We start from the raw sequence: 16664 nt of genomic DNA on the forward strand, positions 1-16664 counted from the left end.
ATTTATTAAAAAAGAAAAACTGAAATATCACATGGTCCTAAGTATTCAGACCCTTTGCTGTAACACTCATATATTTAACTCAGGTGCTGTCCATTTCTTCTGATCATCCTTGAGATGGTTCTACACCTTCATTTGAGTCCAGCTGTGTTTGATTATACTGATTGGACTTGATTAGGAAAGCCACACACCTGTCTATATAAGACCTTACAGCTCACAGTGCATGTCAGAGCAAGTCAGAGCAAATGAGAATCATAAGGTCAAAGGAACTGCCTGAAGAGCTCAGAGACAGAATTGTGGCAAGGCACAGATCTGGCCAAGGTTACAAAAAAATGTCTGCTGCACTCAAGGTTCCTAAGAGCATAGTGGCCTCCATAATCCTTAAATGGAAGACGTTTGGGACGACCAGAACCCTTCCTAGAGCTGGCCGTCCGGCCAAACTGAGCTATCGGGGGAGAAGAGCCCAAAGATCACTGTGGCTGAGCTCCAGAGATGCAGTCGGGAGATGGGAGAAAGTTGTAGTAAGTCAACCATCAATGCAGCCATCCACCAGTCGGGGCTTTATGGCAGAGTGGCCCGACGGAAGCCTCTCCTCAGTGCAAGACACATGAAAGCACACCTGAAGGACTCCAAGATGGTGATAAATAAGATTCTATGGTCTAATGAGACCAAGATAGAACTTTTTGGCCTTAATTCTAAGCGGTATGTGTGGAGAAAACCAGGCACTGCTCATCACCTGTCCAGTACAGTCTCAACAGTGAAGCATGGTGGTGGCAGCATCATGCTGTGGGGGTGTTTTTCAGCTGCAGGGACGGACGACTGGTTGCAATCGAGGGAAAGATGAATGCGGCCAAGTACAGGGATATCCTGGATGAAAACCTTCTCCAGAGTAGTGTTGTCAAAAATATCAATATTTCGATAAATATCGATACTGAAATATCTGAACGGTACCAATACTAATTTCCTGAAGTATCGATACTAGCCGAGCTGTCACTTTCACTTCTCTCCAAAGGCGCGTTGATAAACACCACAAGCGCACTAGTCTCATTCGCTCTGGTTAAATAGCAAAAGTGAAGTGAATGGGGCCGATCACACTTGACGCGTTTTTTGCAGTGAGAGGCGCCTATTTTCAATTGGTTTCCAGCGAGCGTTCTGCGCGCTGTTTATGTGCCTGCTGCGCCTCGCGGGCCTTCCGTTTTAATGATGAAAGCTAGTTGCTTGAACGCCCGGAGAGTGCGATGATGGAGGATAAACTTGTGGTGCTCTCGCGGGTTACCAGGAGCTTAACGACTTCACGAACCGTAACTACCACAATGTTAACAGAAAGTAAAAAAAGTTAATAAAAGGCTGATTCGACGTTTACTTGACTGACAGGACAGCTGTTTCAGTGGTTGCCGAGCAACATAACAAACGCAGCGCACTGCTCGTTCTGTGTGATGAGTGCTGTGTGCCTCGCGTTTTCGAACCTGAAAAACGCGTTAGTGTGATCGGGGCCTAATATAGCTAAGCACCTGAAAGACCGACACCGGGATCTATATAAATAATTTCGAGAGGTTGGTAACTCTTCTCATTTGAACATTTCTGAAACATTAACCAAGATGGCCTAGTATTGTTGTTGATATGAGTGTGTGTTGTCTCGTTTTTTCACCGTAATTCTTAAAGTTAATATAATCTGACTGAGAAATCTTAGACAAGTAACGTTAAATATTTTAACTGTGGTCAAATGTAAATTAACTTGTGCTTATTTAACTTTATTCAATTTTTTTTATTTAATTCTGCAATTTGCCTTCATATCTTTTCATCAATTTGATTACACAGATACTAATTAAACTAAACTGAGCTATTGAATGACATCTTTGAATTCAATAATGAAATGCCTTTAACTGAAAATTTAATGTTTTATCTTATTATTATACATTACTGACACTATATCCTCCAATTTGATACTGTTAAGTGCTTTGACACAATCTGTATTGTTAAAAGCACTAATAGTATTGTTTTTGCGTATAATGCACACACGTTTGTGTTTAAATCTGTTCATCAAATAACGTTAATGTATTAACCAGCATTAATGCTTTTGAACAAGTGCACTACTTCAGGACATTTTTGTTCATGTAAAATATCCCTCATTGTCATGTTCTAGACTTGTTATATTTAGCTTTAAATAATAAAAAAAAACTTAATATTGTGGCAGTTTTTTTCTCCGTGGTATCGAAAATGGTATCGAATATCGATATTTTTCAAGGTATCGTATCGAAGTTAGAAATTCTAGTATCGTGACAACACTACTCCAGAGTGCTCTGGACCTCAGACTGGGCCGAAGGTTCACCTTCCAACAAGACAATGACCCTAAGCACACAGCTAAAATAACGAAGGAATGGCTTCACAACAACTCCGTGACTGTTCTTGAATGGCCCAGCCAGAGCCCTGACTTAAACCCAATTGAGCATCTCTGGAGAGACCTGAAAATGGCTGTCCACCAACGTTTACCATCCAACCTGACAGAACTGGAGAGGATCTGCAAGGAGGAATGGCAGAGGATACCCAAATCCAGGTGTGAAAAACTTGTTGCATCTTTCCCAAAAAGACTCATGGCTGTATTAGATCAAAAGGGTGCTTCTACTAAATACTGAGCAAAGTGTCTGAATACTTAGGACCATGTGATTTCAGTTTTTCTTTTTTAATAAATGTGCAAAAATGTCAACAATTCTGTGTTTTTCTGTCAATATGGGGTGCTGTGTGTACAATAATGAGGAAAAAAAATGAACTTAAATGATTTTAGCAAATGGCTGCAATATAACAAAGAGTGAAAAATTTAAGGGGGTCTGAATACTTTCCGTACCCACTGTGTATGTATGTATGTGTGTATGTATGTGTGTATGCATGTATGTATGTATGTATATATTGTGTGTATATATTATATATTATACACTATAATATATATACACTATAATATATATATATATATATATATATATTATATTTTATATATATATATATATATATATATATATAATATTAAATTAAATTAAATTATATATATATATATATATATATATATATATATATATATATATATATATATATATATATATATATATATATATATATATACACATACATACATAAAATACATATATACACACACACACATACATACACAACACACACATATACATGTATATTAATCTGTACATTCTGTTCTTCTTTGTAGAAGAAGTTTTTCTTCTTCTGTGTAGTATGTGCACAGAGCAACAACAAAGAGCCCATTTCATTTCAGACGAGTCAAGCTGCGATACCGAAAAGGACCCCATGGAGACGCCAAATAACCTAAATCAACTGCCTTAACTTGCATAAACCTACAATTACTTAACACAGCAAAGTACATAAATCAAACACTGAATGTGTCTGGAAACAACACACACACATTGTGTATGTATGTGTATATATGAAGAGTTCAGATGCAAAAGCCTCTAAGTACCATCTGAAATTTTCTTCTAGAATGATAATTTTTATCAAGCTCGTATATGTAAGTTCAGTAATTTCACTTAAATGGCAATGAAAATTACCTATTAATTGTCATTTAAGTGAAATTAATGAACTTAAATATACGAGCTTGATAAAAATGACCATTCTAGAAGAAAATTTCAGATGGCACTTAGAGGCTTTTGCATCTGAAGTCTTTACACGCATATATACATACATATACATACATATACATATACATACATATATATACACACATATATATATACATGTATATATATATATATATATATATATATGCGTGTAAAGACTTCAGATGCAAAAGCCTCTAAGTGCCATCTGAAATTTTCTTCTAAAATTATTATTTGTATCAAACTCATATATTTAAGTTCATTAATTTCACTTTAATGACAATTAATAGGTCATTTTCATTGCCATTAAAGTGAAATAAGTGAACACAAACATACAAGATTGATAAAAATTATCACTCTAGAAGGAAATTTCAGATGGCACTTAAGAGGCTTTTGCATCTGAACTCTTCATACATATATATTATATAAGATAGATAGATAGATATATAGATTTCAGATTCACAAGGATTTCAAGGACCCGTGGGAACCCTGGATAAAGTTTTTTTTTTTCAAGTAGTTTCCACTAATTTATTATAGGGTTGAGATCCATATTGTGCAATAATCAAGGTCTGCTGATAATCCAGTTCATGGTTTTCATTATAATAACAATTATGACACAAGTAAAAATATAATACAAATGTAATATAGTGCACATATTTAGCAAAATACTCCTTTAGCTATATTGCACTCAACTAACATGTTGGTCATTAAATGGCTTTCCTGAGGTAAATGTAACGTTCTGTGACATAATTGTTCACCTGCAGTTTTATTGACCTCTTTCTGTGGTTGAAAAACACTGATTGATCGATATTATGTATGAGGCCTTTCGGTAAGTTGTACTGTATCTTTAAATAAAAAGTAACAGATGATCGGTTTACTTGAACTGAGGCGCTACAGCGATAGGTCACGTCACATTTACAAGCGCCCTTCTTCTACATGTGAGGATTGTTTACATTAGACTAGAGTGCGCACTGCGCCGCATGCACACAGTGCTTCATGTGGGGATTGTTTACATCAGAGTGCGCACGTGTTTTGCGCAGCATATACGCAGTGTTTGTTTAAGCGGTTGATGGAAAATAAGCTAATGCGCGTTCTAAAAATATTAATACTGATCTATTATTTTTAACGGTATTTTGAAGTGCCCGCGATAACAATATCGTGCATATTCATTACCGCGATGTATTGTATTACCGAATACCGGTACATGTCTAACCATTGTACCTTAAAATGTAATCCCGTGCCGCATGATTCCTTATGGGCGTTTCACACAGTATGCGGCGGCGATTTTTTTTTATCAGGTAATGCATATTATTTATCAGTGTGTTATACCCGAATAAATAATAATGAAAAAAAGTTGGACTGTAAGCGAATGAGACTTACAGGAGAGCATGATTGCTATTCACACCCTTATTAAAATGGCTGTAATCTGTTACCACAATAGTACTTGATCTGTTTAAAATTATTTCATTGGTATATGTCTGCTAAGGTGTTAAATTAAAATTCAAAACTTAAATTTGTCTAAACCAGTTATTAATTTTTTCTATTTTGATCTTTGATTTGATCAGAAAATCGGAAAACGAGTCGTTATTCGTTTTTTCATTTTAGTTCAGGAAATAAATAATGGAAAAACAAGTCGTTTTAATTTTTTTAAAATTTTTGGTTTTAATTTGAAAAAACGATTGAACGAATGAGAAAAAAAAAAAACGGACTTCCAAAATAATCCGGCGGGCCAGAAAATATTGCTGACCCCTGGTGTAAACCATTCCTTCAGAAAGAGAATTGGTCAAAGACCAAATATTTCACCCTTGGTCTTACCTTTTTAGTAGGTGGCACACTAGGAGGTCTGAAAAATGTAGAATCTAGAGAACTGACTGCTGTGGGATCCTCAGGGACGGCAGCAGGCTTTTTAGACTCTTCACTTGTATCAGTATGATCCTGAGGACAATGGCAGAAAAAAATAAGATAAGGACATGGTCATTCACAGGGTAAACCGACAACCCCTGGCTCTTTAAAAGAACATTCTACTAACCACATTGTTGCGGTTCTCCATATTGCGACATTTGTCAGGGTCACAGGCACAGTTCTCTCCACATGTAATTTTTCCCTTGCGGCAGCGACAAAGCTTGTTAACACAGCGGCCCCGACATGCACACTAGAGGAAACAGAATCATTCACATAAATGGCTCGCTAAAAAAGGCAAAGCCACAAAATAGATGTTTAATTACAGGGTTCATTCAGATTTTTACCAAGAAATGTCCACGACTTGAGACAATATTCATGACATAATGCTCCATGAAAGTCTATGTATACATGCATTTTTATTCTTATTTTATGTTCAAATTTAGTATAGCATATCTAAAATCAACTAAAATGAATGACTTTTAAAGCTATTTAAAAAATAAGTACAAGCAGCAACTGTGCCAGACTTTACTTCATGCAGAGAACAAGGTCACATGACTGAATGCCCAAATGCCAAGTATTGTAATTTAAATATTGTAATTTAAATATCAAATAAACCAGTGCCTGAAGTTTATTTTGTAAATTTAAATTCTCAATTATCTCACCTAAATCCTAAATGTTTGCTCACTCTATGCATTTGTTTTTTTTTACAAAGGGTTTTTTATGCAATAGCTTACACTGCACAATGAAGCTTGATTTCAAATTTTGAAATGAATTCATAAACAGTCAGTAAACAATCAGTAAAATAAGAAATACAATTACAAGCAGTAGCACAAATACAATAGAATAAATATACAAATGAAAGGTCTTTTTTAAAGTAGGTCTAGTGTGATTGCACTGATCCAATATACTGATACGTTTTCTTTCTCAACTGTTTGTGTTCACTTAAGCAGGGGTGCAAACACATGTATGGTCAAAAAAGAGAGAGGTAATCGAAGCCCCCGCCCAGCGGCAAATATCCAGATACTTACATTGCCACCAACCCCTGCCATCCCCGGCCCACCCCATAGGCACATAGACTAAAATGAAATTCTGAAAATCAAAATACACAAAATATAATTTGTAATATTCAATTTAATTTTTTATTCCGAAACAAACTCATTGAACTATCTTCTTGCTTCTTCTTGATTTATTCCTCCTTCCTCTTCTTCCTGGCCACCTCCTGCAACGTATCCAGGGCCTTGCGTCTGGCTGCATTAATTTTCTTAATTTCCCTCATTCTGCAAATGAATACAGAGTTATTTTTGCAAAAGTTCAAATAGTTCACTCTGCCCCTTTCCACAATGTCTTGTTTATATGCTGCAATATTTCTCGCCCACTCTGGGGTTGCCATAAAATTTAGAATGTTATGGGTCCATCTTCAGCAGTCTATTTGTGTCAATATACCTGATAAAAAAAGGACCTCCTTAAAAATAGCAAAACCGGCTGGTGATCACCTAAGCCCACTCAACAGTTCCTTGAAATTGGAACTAGAATTAAATTGTATAGTTTGGATATAAACACTGACGTCTACAGAAACGATCAAAATAGAGAAAAGCACCTTTTGAAAGTAACATGGAGCTTGAAATAACAATTATATCGATTGCATTGTTACACCGCTAGGTGGCGACAAGTGACTTAAATGTATTTGTTATTGAATCATTCAAGAGATTCGTTCAAAAAACAGTGATTCATCCATTAATGAAACAAGCAAAGTACCGGTATTTATTATATTGCTATATAATACTAAATAAGATATGTATTAATATTAATAAAACATCCTCACTATCAGCATTGGCGTGTTCCACCTCTTTTACTTACAAAATGAAACGGGTAGCACCACAACCATTATTTGCACTCGCACAAATTAACTTACTCCTGAATATATTTTTAGGTTATATATCGACGGATTACATTTTTCAGGAGCATATGCGACCAAAATGGTTGCAATTTCGAGCCTAACAACTTTTTCTATGTAGCTACAGCCATCCATAATTTGATCTGCTAGCTAGCACTAACGTTAGGTCTTTACAGGTGAACTTGATGTAGCTAAATCGTACTGATATGTAGGTTACACACAGACACACAACATATTACCTCGGCCTAGTTGAAATGTTTAATAAATTACATGACTAGTAGATTATATAAGAAATTATGGTCTGTTCCAAACCACTTCAACTCCAATATATATATATATATATCAAAATGTTCCTTCACTTAAAAGAGCTTAATTATCATATAGAGACGATTACATCCAATCTCAGTAATATGAAAATAGTATCACAGAGGCACAGGTGTCACCTATAGCTTGGGAGTGACAGAGGGCAATCGAGAACCATCTTGATTAAAGGGACTTCAAACAATCTTATCACTTTAACCTTTGGCTGTTCTTATTTGAAAGAATAACAGAGAACCTTCTGTGGGACACTAGGGACCATGGGGTGTCTCAATTTCATTAACATACAGACCACAGCTGTTGCAAGAAGAGCAACTTAATTTACATTAAGACCAGGATAAAAGGTTTAGGATTGGGTATGTTCGGGGTTCATTCTGACGCCGGTAAACCCAAGGTGCTTCGTGTACCTTGCCACTACTATGCTGTAATAAACTTAATTTTTTGAGATCTTCGACGTCCACTTCATTTTTTCTTACAATTACATAACATTATAAACCAAAAATATCCTTACCTCCAGTCAGTGATGATCTCACCAGTTTCCAGTAAAACGGGAAGGCGCGGCGCCGAACTCGGGTCTCAGGGAGAAATAATGCTGCAGTGGCAGATATACCGCAGCGAAAAGAAACACTAGTGGTTCACGCGTGCGCGCATACCGGTGCTGTTTTGGCGCGCAGTGTTCTGATTTGCTTATTTACTTTTTTGGTGGAGGCAATCCAGAATTACTGTTGGTGATATTATAATCCGACACTCTCAGACGACTCAAGGTGATCTCCGCACTGACTTAAATTACACTTGTAGTGCTGTAAGTTTTTGCAGATGACGTATTTTTTTTGCAAAATACAGCAGTTTGGAAGATGTGATCCATACTACAACCAAAGGTCAAATGCCATTGCCTATTGGCCTCAATGACTAGTCAAAGTCAATTTACATGTGGAAAGTGTGGGGTACACTGAAAAAGAAGTCTTGTTGATTTTCACTTGTGCTACAATAATTGATTTGGAATTCCAAGAAAGAAGCAATGTTAAAGTCTTTTTTTAATTAATTTTTTTTTATGTTTTTTGAAACACTAATACTTTCCAGGCATCTGAATTTGTCTCAAGTTTTTGACTTTCACATGTGAGTTCCAAATGAAATATAGTAACACAAGATGAAATGGAACGTAAATAAAGCTTCTTTTTTTTTTAACACCATAACCTTTTCAGTACTTTTCAGAAAAGTGAAAATGCATTTGAATGTGTGTGAAGTTTCAGAAAATTTGATAAAAATAATTTACCCTTATAGGATAAAATCAGTTATAAATGACGATGCAGGTAAGCAAATGAAATATATATATATATATATATATATATATATATATATATATATATATATATAAGAGGTGGGCATAGATTAATTTTTTCAGATTAATCTAGATTAAAATGGCTCATTTGAATTCTGCCGAAGGCATTCAGAATATGTGTGCTACCCAAATAATGACTATAAAAGTAAGTCTTTGAGAACGGGTTTCTCAAGCCAGGTGGCGCATTAGACCAGGGGCTCATCTCCTGTTTCCAAAATGCATCACAAACTGCTTGAGAAAGCTGTTCTACTCATAGACTGTAAAAGGTTACTACTGTACTGTTACCGTCCATAGGCAACATTAGGTAGGCCTATGTTATTATCAACTACTATAGGCTATCAATTAGGGATGGGCGATATGGCCTAAAATCTATATTGTGATATACATTGCAGCCTCTTGCGAAAACGATATACAGTATATTATAATAAAACCATTTCAGAACAGATTACACAGACCCATGCTAAACAACTGCTAAATGTATTTTTTTTTAAAGGGTGTATGTAGTTTTGAGAACATATATTGTGCAAAACTGTAAGTATACAACATCATTTTGCAGATAACTAAGATGTAAGTACACTAGCTGCAGAGACTTAAGTAGGTCTAATGTTTATTATGGCTTGGAGCTTATGAAACCCCAAATTTAAAATTAGAATATTGTCTAACTGATGTCTTTTCAGTTAAAAAGAAACAACAACGATTCTTAAAATCGAGATTATGTGCTACACCACTAAGATATATTGGAATGGGAATAATAAGCGCTCGCTGGTATTCAGTGATATCATGTTTCGTTTTGAATTTGAGGTGGTAGACCGACGGATTAGTCGTGTGTTAACTTACCGAACTGTTACCCCACACACTCTGTATATAGTTTGCTGCTGCTCGTCTGACGGCTTAAACCCGAACCAAGTCCAAATAATGGATGTTGCACCGATCTTTTTCACCAGCTTTCACTTTCAGCCGTGTTTACTTAAGATGACGACGAATATGCGTTGCAGCCGGGTTTACCTCGCGGCCGCGGGTAGATTGCGTCATCATAGCTTGTGTAGTATAGAGCCATCTCCCAACCCAACTTGGAGAATAGATTAACGGCGATATTTTTTTTATCGCGCGATAAGAGTCTCACGTTAACGCCGATAACGGCCCACCACTAATATATATATATATATATATATATATATATATATATATATATATATATATGTATTAATTTTAAGTAAGTGCTTTATCTTGGTGTTTTTATTTTAAAATGATTTATTTTAAGATTTTGTATGATTTAATTACTTAATAGCTTTTCATTAAACTCAAAAAACCCTGCAGTTCCACCACAAACCCCAGTCTGGGAAACCCTGACAATTTAGTATTAAATGCACTTTGTTGTTGTGGATAAAGAATAGAATATATTTTCTTTCTACGTTACCAACCACAATTTGTGTCATGTAATTTGAAATCAGTAACCAAGTAAAGCAAGTAATCTACCCAGCACTGCTTGTAGTGCAGATGCGATGTGCTGACGTGAACTTCTGAAGCCCTTTACACTATCTATCTATCTATCTATCTATCTATCTATCTATCTATCTATCTATCTATCTATCTATCTATCTATCTATCTATCTATCTATCTATCTATCTATCTATCTATCTATCTACCTGGGCTGCATCTAACGATTATTTTTGTTGTCGATTAATCTATCGATTCTTTTATTTCTTCGATTAGTCAACTAATCTTACGATTGTTTTTCCGATTAATCTAATTATTATTTTTTGGATTAGCTGATTTATCCATTGTCAAACTTTCCAATAAATAATAAGTACAACAATATATCAGCTGTATTTTGAAGAGGGTAGTGCATCTGTATATTATTTTAACATGAAATCTATGAATGATGAAAAAAAAAAAAATTTGTATTTCAGAAAGGGTAATTGTCATTTTATTATGAAATATGCGAACAGGAAGCATTTTAAACTTTATTTTTAACTAATGGTACTATTTCATAAAATGTAAGATACAGTCACAGGCCTATTTAGGAAATGTGTTTACTATAGTCTGTTATTAATTACCGTAGTGGGAGTATGATTTACTCAATTAACTTGTCCATTAACTTGTCCGAAAATGCACTTGTGTTTATCTGCAAAAAGGTTCACATACACTAGATTGCAGCCTAGGCTACTGTTAATGTAAATATAACGTTAGTCGTTTGTTTTTAAAGTCTACATTAGAGATCTGCGCAGGACGGATTTCTCCCTTAATAATTCCTAAAAAGCTGACATCTCAGTTCATCGCGATCTCACAAATCTCTGTTATTATCAATGAAACTGGCTGCACAATGAATCTTTCATAATATCTACACTTTGTTTGCTATAATCAGATGATTTGCCAGTATGCAGAATTCAGCACTGAACAAAAAGTCCATTTTGAGCGGTGAGGGGATTCTATCTTAAATGCATCTGATTGGCCACTGTGTTCAAGAAATCAACACATATGTCTGTGATTGGCTACATTGTTCAACGCTGCAAACATGTTATAAATAGATAGAGACTCTGGCCTGTAAATAGTTTCTATTTTGTTTTGCTTTTGTGCAACAGATGAATGACAATATATTCGTTTTTAGATGTTCAATTTATAGATATTTCTATTTTGCGGGAGTCCCGCGAATCGTTTTATTCTCCCGCAACCAGCACACACACGAGTGCATTACCGCCGTAGTTTAAAGTATTCCCATACTTTGGATGATCATGGTCTGTCATTTTCACCATGAGCGGGAGCAGAAGCCGCCATTACTCAATATCTAAACGTAAATAATTAATGTGACGCGTCTACGCATTTCATGCGTGTCGACGTATTTTCATAGTCGATGCGTCGTTGCGGCCTTGATTGATAGATAGATAGATAGATAGATAGATAGATAGATAGATAGAGAGAGAGAGATTTATGACAGTCTCAAGATTTACATGTATCCCCATCAAAAACTTACCCCATTCATTTTCGACTTTTTGGAGCCTCGTCGTGTTCTGTCGTTTTTCTCTGGACGCCACTCGTCCTCTTCTTTCTCAGACTCTGATGGAGAGATGAGTTCATCAAGATCTATGGGCTCTTGCAGACGTGCCCGAGCAGTGGAGTGGCTTTTGGCTTTAGGCTAGATGTAGGGGAGGGGAAAGACAGTGGTCAGAATAGATCTCTAAATCTTTTTTTTCCCCCAGATGTTGCAGGTTTACCTTAGGTGGAACATATTCAAAAGATGTATCAGGTGACTCATTCACAGAAGAAAGGACTTTCTTTGCACTGGTCAGCTGGGCCAGAAGTAATTTCTGTGGAGATCCACCCCCAAAACAAAAGTTTTCAGGGTTCAGAAATTAGCAAGCACAACTTATGGAAAATTCAATCGTGAAATTCAGTTCCCACTTTGCTAAATTATGGTATGAATTTGTGAGCGAAAAGGCTTTTACCTGCTTGTATTGTTCATTTTCATTCTTAAGTTTTTGGTTCTGATCATCGAGTTCTCGCAGTTTTCCAATTTCCTCTTCCTGTGACAGAAAGCAGACCATACATTTATATTTTTAAATGTTCACTATTTTATTTGCTGAATGGATGTCATGTCTAATATGTAATTAGGTTTTACTGCACACATTTAAAATGTCAATGACTGCACATTGTCTTTTACATATTACACAATGAAACTTCTACCAAAACTCAGACATGTAATCATTTTTGGTACAGATTGAGAGAGAACATTTTGACAGTGCTGAGATCACCAGCACCTGAGTTCCCATTCTCAGAGTTCATTAGTTTACGGTCTGTTTACAGATCTGTCTAATACATTGTTAGAACTGGTAAACAAAGAAAGTAAACAGTATACAAAAAGCATTAGAAAAGAAAAACAAAGGAAAACACTAATACCTTCTCATCTACCATCAGCATTCTGCACATATGCATTTATTTACCTGGGTGAATCAAGCTGTGAGATATTCTGAAGTGCGCATTTGTAGACTGCATAAAAACATGTCAACTGACGGTGCATGTGAACTGGATGCAGACAGGAGAGTTCAGTGGTCACTGGCCACGCAAGATCGACTATTTTTAAACCCTTGATTTCATAGTATGCTGCACTTTAAAAAGGTGGCCACTAGGGTTGGGAATCGACTAGAGGTCAAGAATCGGATACTGTTATAAAATTTAAATTTCGATTCCTCTTATCGATTCCTTTGTGAACATTTTAATATGACTTTATACCATTCGAACGTGAGACGACTAGCGCGCTGTTTTCTGTGCTAAACACACATCCAAAGCACGCTCGCAGAAAGTGATTTTAAACCATTAGAACGAGAGACGACTCGCGCGCTGTTTTCAGTGCTGCAGGCATGTGCACCTATATTGGGCAACTCTTAAAGTGACAGCAGTCTAATATCCCTGCTGCCGTCTCTATAATAACACAAATCAAACAACAAAAGACTAAGAAAATTCACTTGCTCTTGACTGAATAACTAACTAGAAGATGGCGCCGGTGTACTTGGCACGCCGTCTCTCGCTTTGCGAGTTTGTCCTCGTTTTGTTCGTGATTATGTTTTTCTATGTGATAAACTCCTCTGCTTTGATCACCTATGACCGGCAAATGCTTTTGGATATTAAATTATCAATGGACGGAGCAAGCGTTTGTGCGCAGAAAGGATTTGGCTTTGATTACTTGCCACCTGAGCGCTCGTTCCCGTTCCACCTGTGCCGACCGCTGTGCGCTTACAGACGTCGCAGGAGACGCGTACGGAGAGGTGGCTTTGCGGTGAAGTTGAAGGCGAGTTTTACTTCCTCTAATGCGACCCACTCTCGTTTCCTCAAACTACCATTTGAACGGGAAGAAAGGTGGTCTCTCACCGGGCGCCCTTCTGAATCTTCGATTCTGAATCTTCGGCGACGGAGCCATATCATCATGCTATCGGATCCCTCGGGTTTGCAGACGGAAGGCGAACCTGCAGAATCTCCGACAAGTTCGCTGCGAATCAACCCTAGAGGAGGTATCTACTGAATTAACATTGGCAGTGATGAATGTGTGTTCGTTATCAAATAAGACATTTATTTTAAATTACTTTTTTACTGAACGCAACTTAGACTTTTTATTATTGTCTGAGACGTGGCTAATTCCTGACGATTTAAGCCCATTCACGGATCTGTTACCTCAGGACTGTGGCTTTCTTAATACTCCACGCATCACAAGTCGTGGTGGAGGCCTGGCATCTATTTTTAAGAATAGTTTCTCGTGTCAGCTATTATCTGCCGGCACTTTTTTAAGTTTTGAACTGCAGTTGTTTCTGACTAATCAAGTTGCATGTGCTGTAATATATCGACCGCCTGCATACAACAAGGATTTTATTTGTGAGTTTACTGATTTTTTTAAGTGAAATTGTACTGAAATATGATAAATTGTTACTAGTGGGTGATTTTAACATACATGTGTGTTGTCCTACAAAGCCACTGGTAAGAGATTTTTTTTAATGTAATCGATTCTTTCAATCTTATACAACACGTGCACAAACCCACTCATGCTCAAGGTCATATTTTAGACCTAGTTTTGACTTATGGTTTATCTATTGCTGATGTTGAAATATCAGATCAAGCTTTCTCGGACCATAAGTCAATTATTTTTAAGATGTTGACACCACGTAAAGTTGAAAAACCTAGAGCTCAAAGCCAACTACGACGGGCTTTAAATGCTGGAGCAATAGAGCAATTTAAAGATAAATTTTTTGAAATTAACCCTTTTTATTTTATGGATAGTTTTTCTCTTAATGTGGACTCCTCACTTGAGGTGCTATATTCCGTTTGTTTATCCCTCTTGGACTCAGTAGCCCCACTTCATGTCAAAAAGTGCAAATTTAGATCAGAGCCCTGGCTGAATGATGTGACTCGTGGGTTGAGGATAACCTGTAGAAAATTTGAACGAAAATGGAAAAAGATAAATTACAGGTATCTTTTCAAATGCTACGGGAGTCTCAAGATAACTATCAGAATACCGTACAGATGGCTAAGAGGAATTACTTTGCAGAAGTAATTACAAATAATAGTAGTAAGCCGCAAATTTTATTCAATATAGTAAATTCTGTTTTTAATCCAAAATCAGATGTGCTACTCCATCTGCCACCCATTACTTGTGAGACTTTTTTGGATTATTTTGTCCGAAAGATCTCTGACATTAAAACCACAATCAAACATAGTTTGTTTGATCCTTCGGTTGTTCGGCCACCATTTGTTACACTTGACCATTTTGAAATGATCTCTTTGCAGTCACTAGCTGAGGTAATCAAACAGTCAAAAATAACTGACTGTTCATTAGACATTAGCCTATTCCAGCTAAATTGATAAAGGAAGCATTTGATGTTCTTGGCCATAGTATTTTAGTCATTATAAATAATAGTCTTTTAACTGGAGTTGTTCCTAAACATTTTAAATACGCTCTTGTCCAGCCCCTTTTGAAAAAAACTCATTTGGACCCTGCTGTTGTATCTAACTACCGGCCAATCTCGAAGTTACCTTTTTTGTCCAAGGTTTTGGAGAAGGTCGTTTTGAATCAAATAAATAGCTTTTTGATTCAGAACGATATCTTTGAAGTTTTTCAGTCAGGTTTTAGGGCTTTTCACAGTACTGAGTCTGCCTTGATTAGGGTTTTAAATTACTTACTGACTGCAGTCGACTCAGGGTCTTCAGCAGTTCTTATTTTATTAGACCTTAGCGCTGCGTTTGATACTATTGACCACGACATTTTACTCTCACGTTTAGAAAATGTAGTAGGAATTCAAGGTACAGCGCTTGCATGGTTTAAGTCTTTTCTTCTAAATAGAACCTTTTCGGTAAATATTGGTCGAGATTGTTCACAACCTGCCTCTCTGCTTAGTGGGGTTCCACAGGGGTCCATTCTTGGCCCAATCTTGTTTTCCTTGTATTTGTTACCCCTTGGGTCAATTTTTAGCAAGCATGGAATACCCTTTCACTTTTATGCAGATGATATGCAAATTTATCTCCCTCTGAAAAAAAACTGCAGGAACCAAATAGAGTTGTTGCGAAATTGTATACATGACATTAAGTCATGGTTATCTTTAAATTTTTTAAAACTAAATGAAGAGAAAACTTAAGTTGTGTGGTTTCGGAGTTCCAAATAATCTTGATGATTTAGCCCACTTTTGTAAGCCATTAGTCCGAAATTTAGGTGTTCTTTTCGACAGTGATCTCAGGTTTGAGAGACAGATTTATTCTGTCGTTAAGTCTTGTTTCTATCATCTGAAATTAATAGCGAAAGTGAAACCATTTCTGTCCACTCGTGATCTTGAAAAGCTCATTCATGCATTTATATTTACAAGACTAGATTATTGCAATGCGTTATATGTCGGCATAAATAAAACACTGATTAATCGCTTACAATTAGTTCAAAACGCCGCTGCGAGACTTTTGACGGGTACTCGTAAGCGAGACCACATTACCCCAGTATTGAGCTCTTTAAATTGGTTACCAATTGACTACAGAATAAATCTTAAAATTTAAATTTTTGTTTATAAATCACTGCATGGTATGGCTCCATTGTACCTGGTAAATCTTAAGAAATACGAACCAAAACGG

At 36.4% G+C, this 16664-nt stretch overlaps 1 protein-coding gene across 2 annotated transcripts in view; it reads right to left on the minus strand.

Moving 5' to 3' along the window:
- Nucleotides 1-16664, minus strand: part of kif4 (kinesin family member 4) — a 125022-nt gene that overhangs the window by 5807 nt on the left and 102551 nt on the right. The window contains exons 26-30 of one of the 2 annotated variants that reach the window (XM_082141210.1): nucleotides 12512-12589; nucleotides 12281-12373; nucleotides 12040-12201; nucleotides 5644-5766; nucleotides 5430-5549 (exon numbers count right to left, since the gene is read on the minus strand). In XM_082141210.1, the coding sequence (XP_081997336.1) occupies nucleotides 5430-5549; nucleotides 5644-5766; nucleotides 12040-12201; nucleotides 12281-12373; nucleotides 12512-12589 (576 nt within the window). Of the gene's footprint in view, nucleotides 1-5429; nucleotides 5550-5643; nucleotides 5767-6648; nucleotides 6794-12039; nucleotides 12202-12280; nucleotides 12374-12511; nucleotides 12590-16664 lie in introns of those variants that run through there. The other variant, XM_082141211.1, reaches the window with a different exon arrangement.

The sequence above is a fragment of the Leuciscus leuciscus genome (genome assembly GCF_965113295.1).
Source record: "Leuciscus leuciscus genome assembly, chromosome: 16".
NCBI lineage: Eukaryota > Metazoa > Chordata > Actinopteri > Cypriniformes > Leuciscidae > Leuciscus > Leuciscus leuciscus.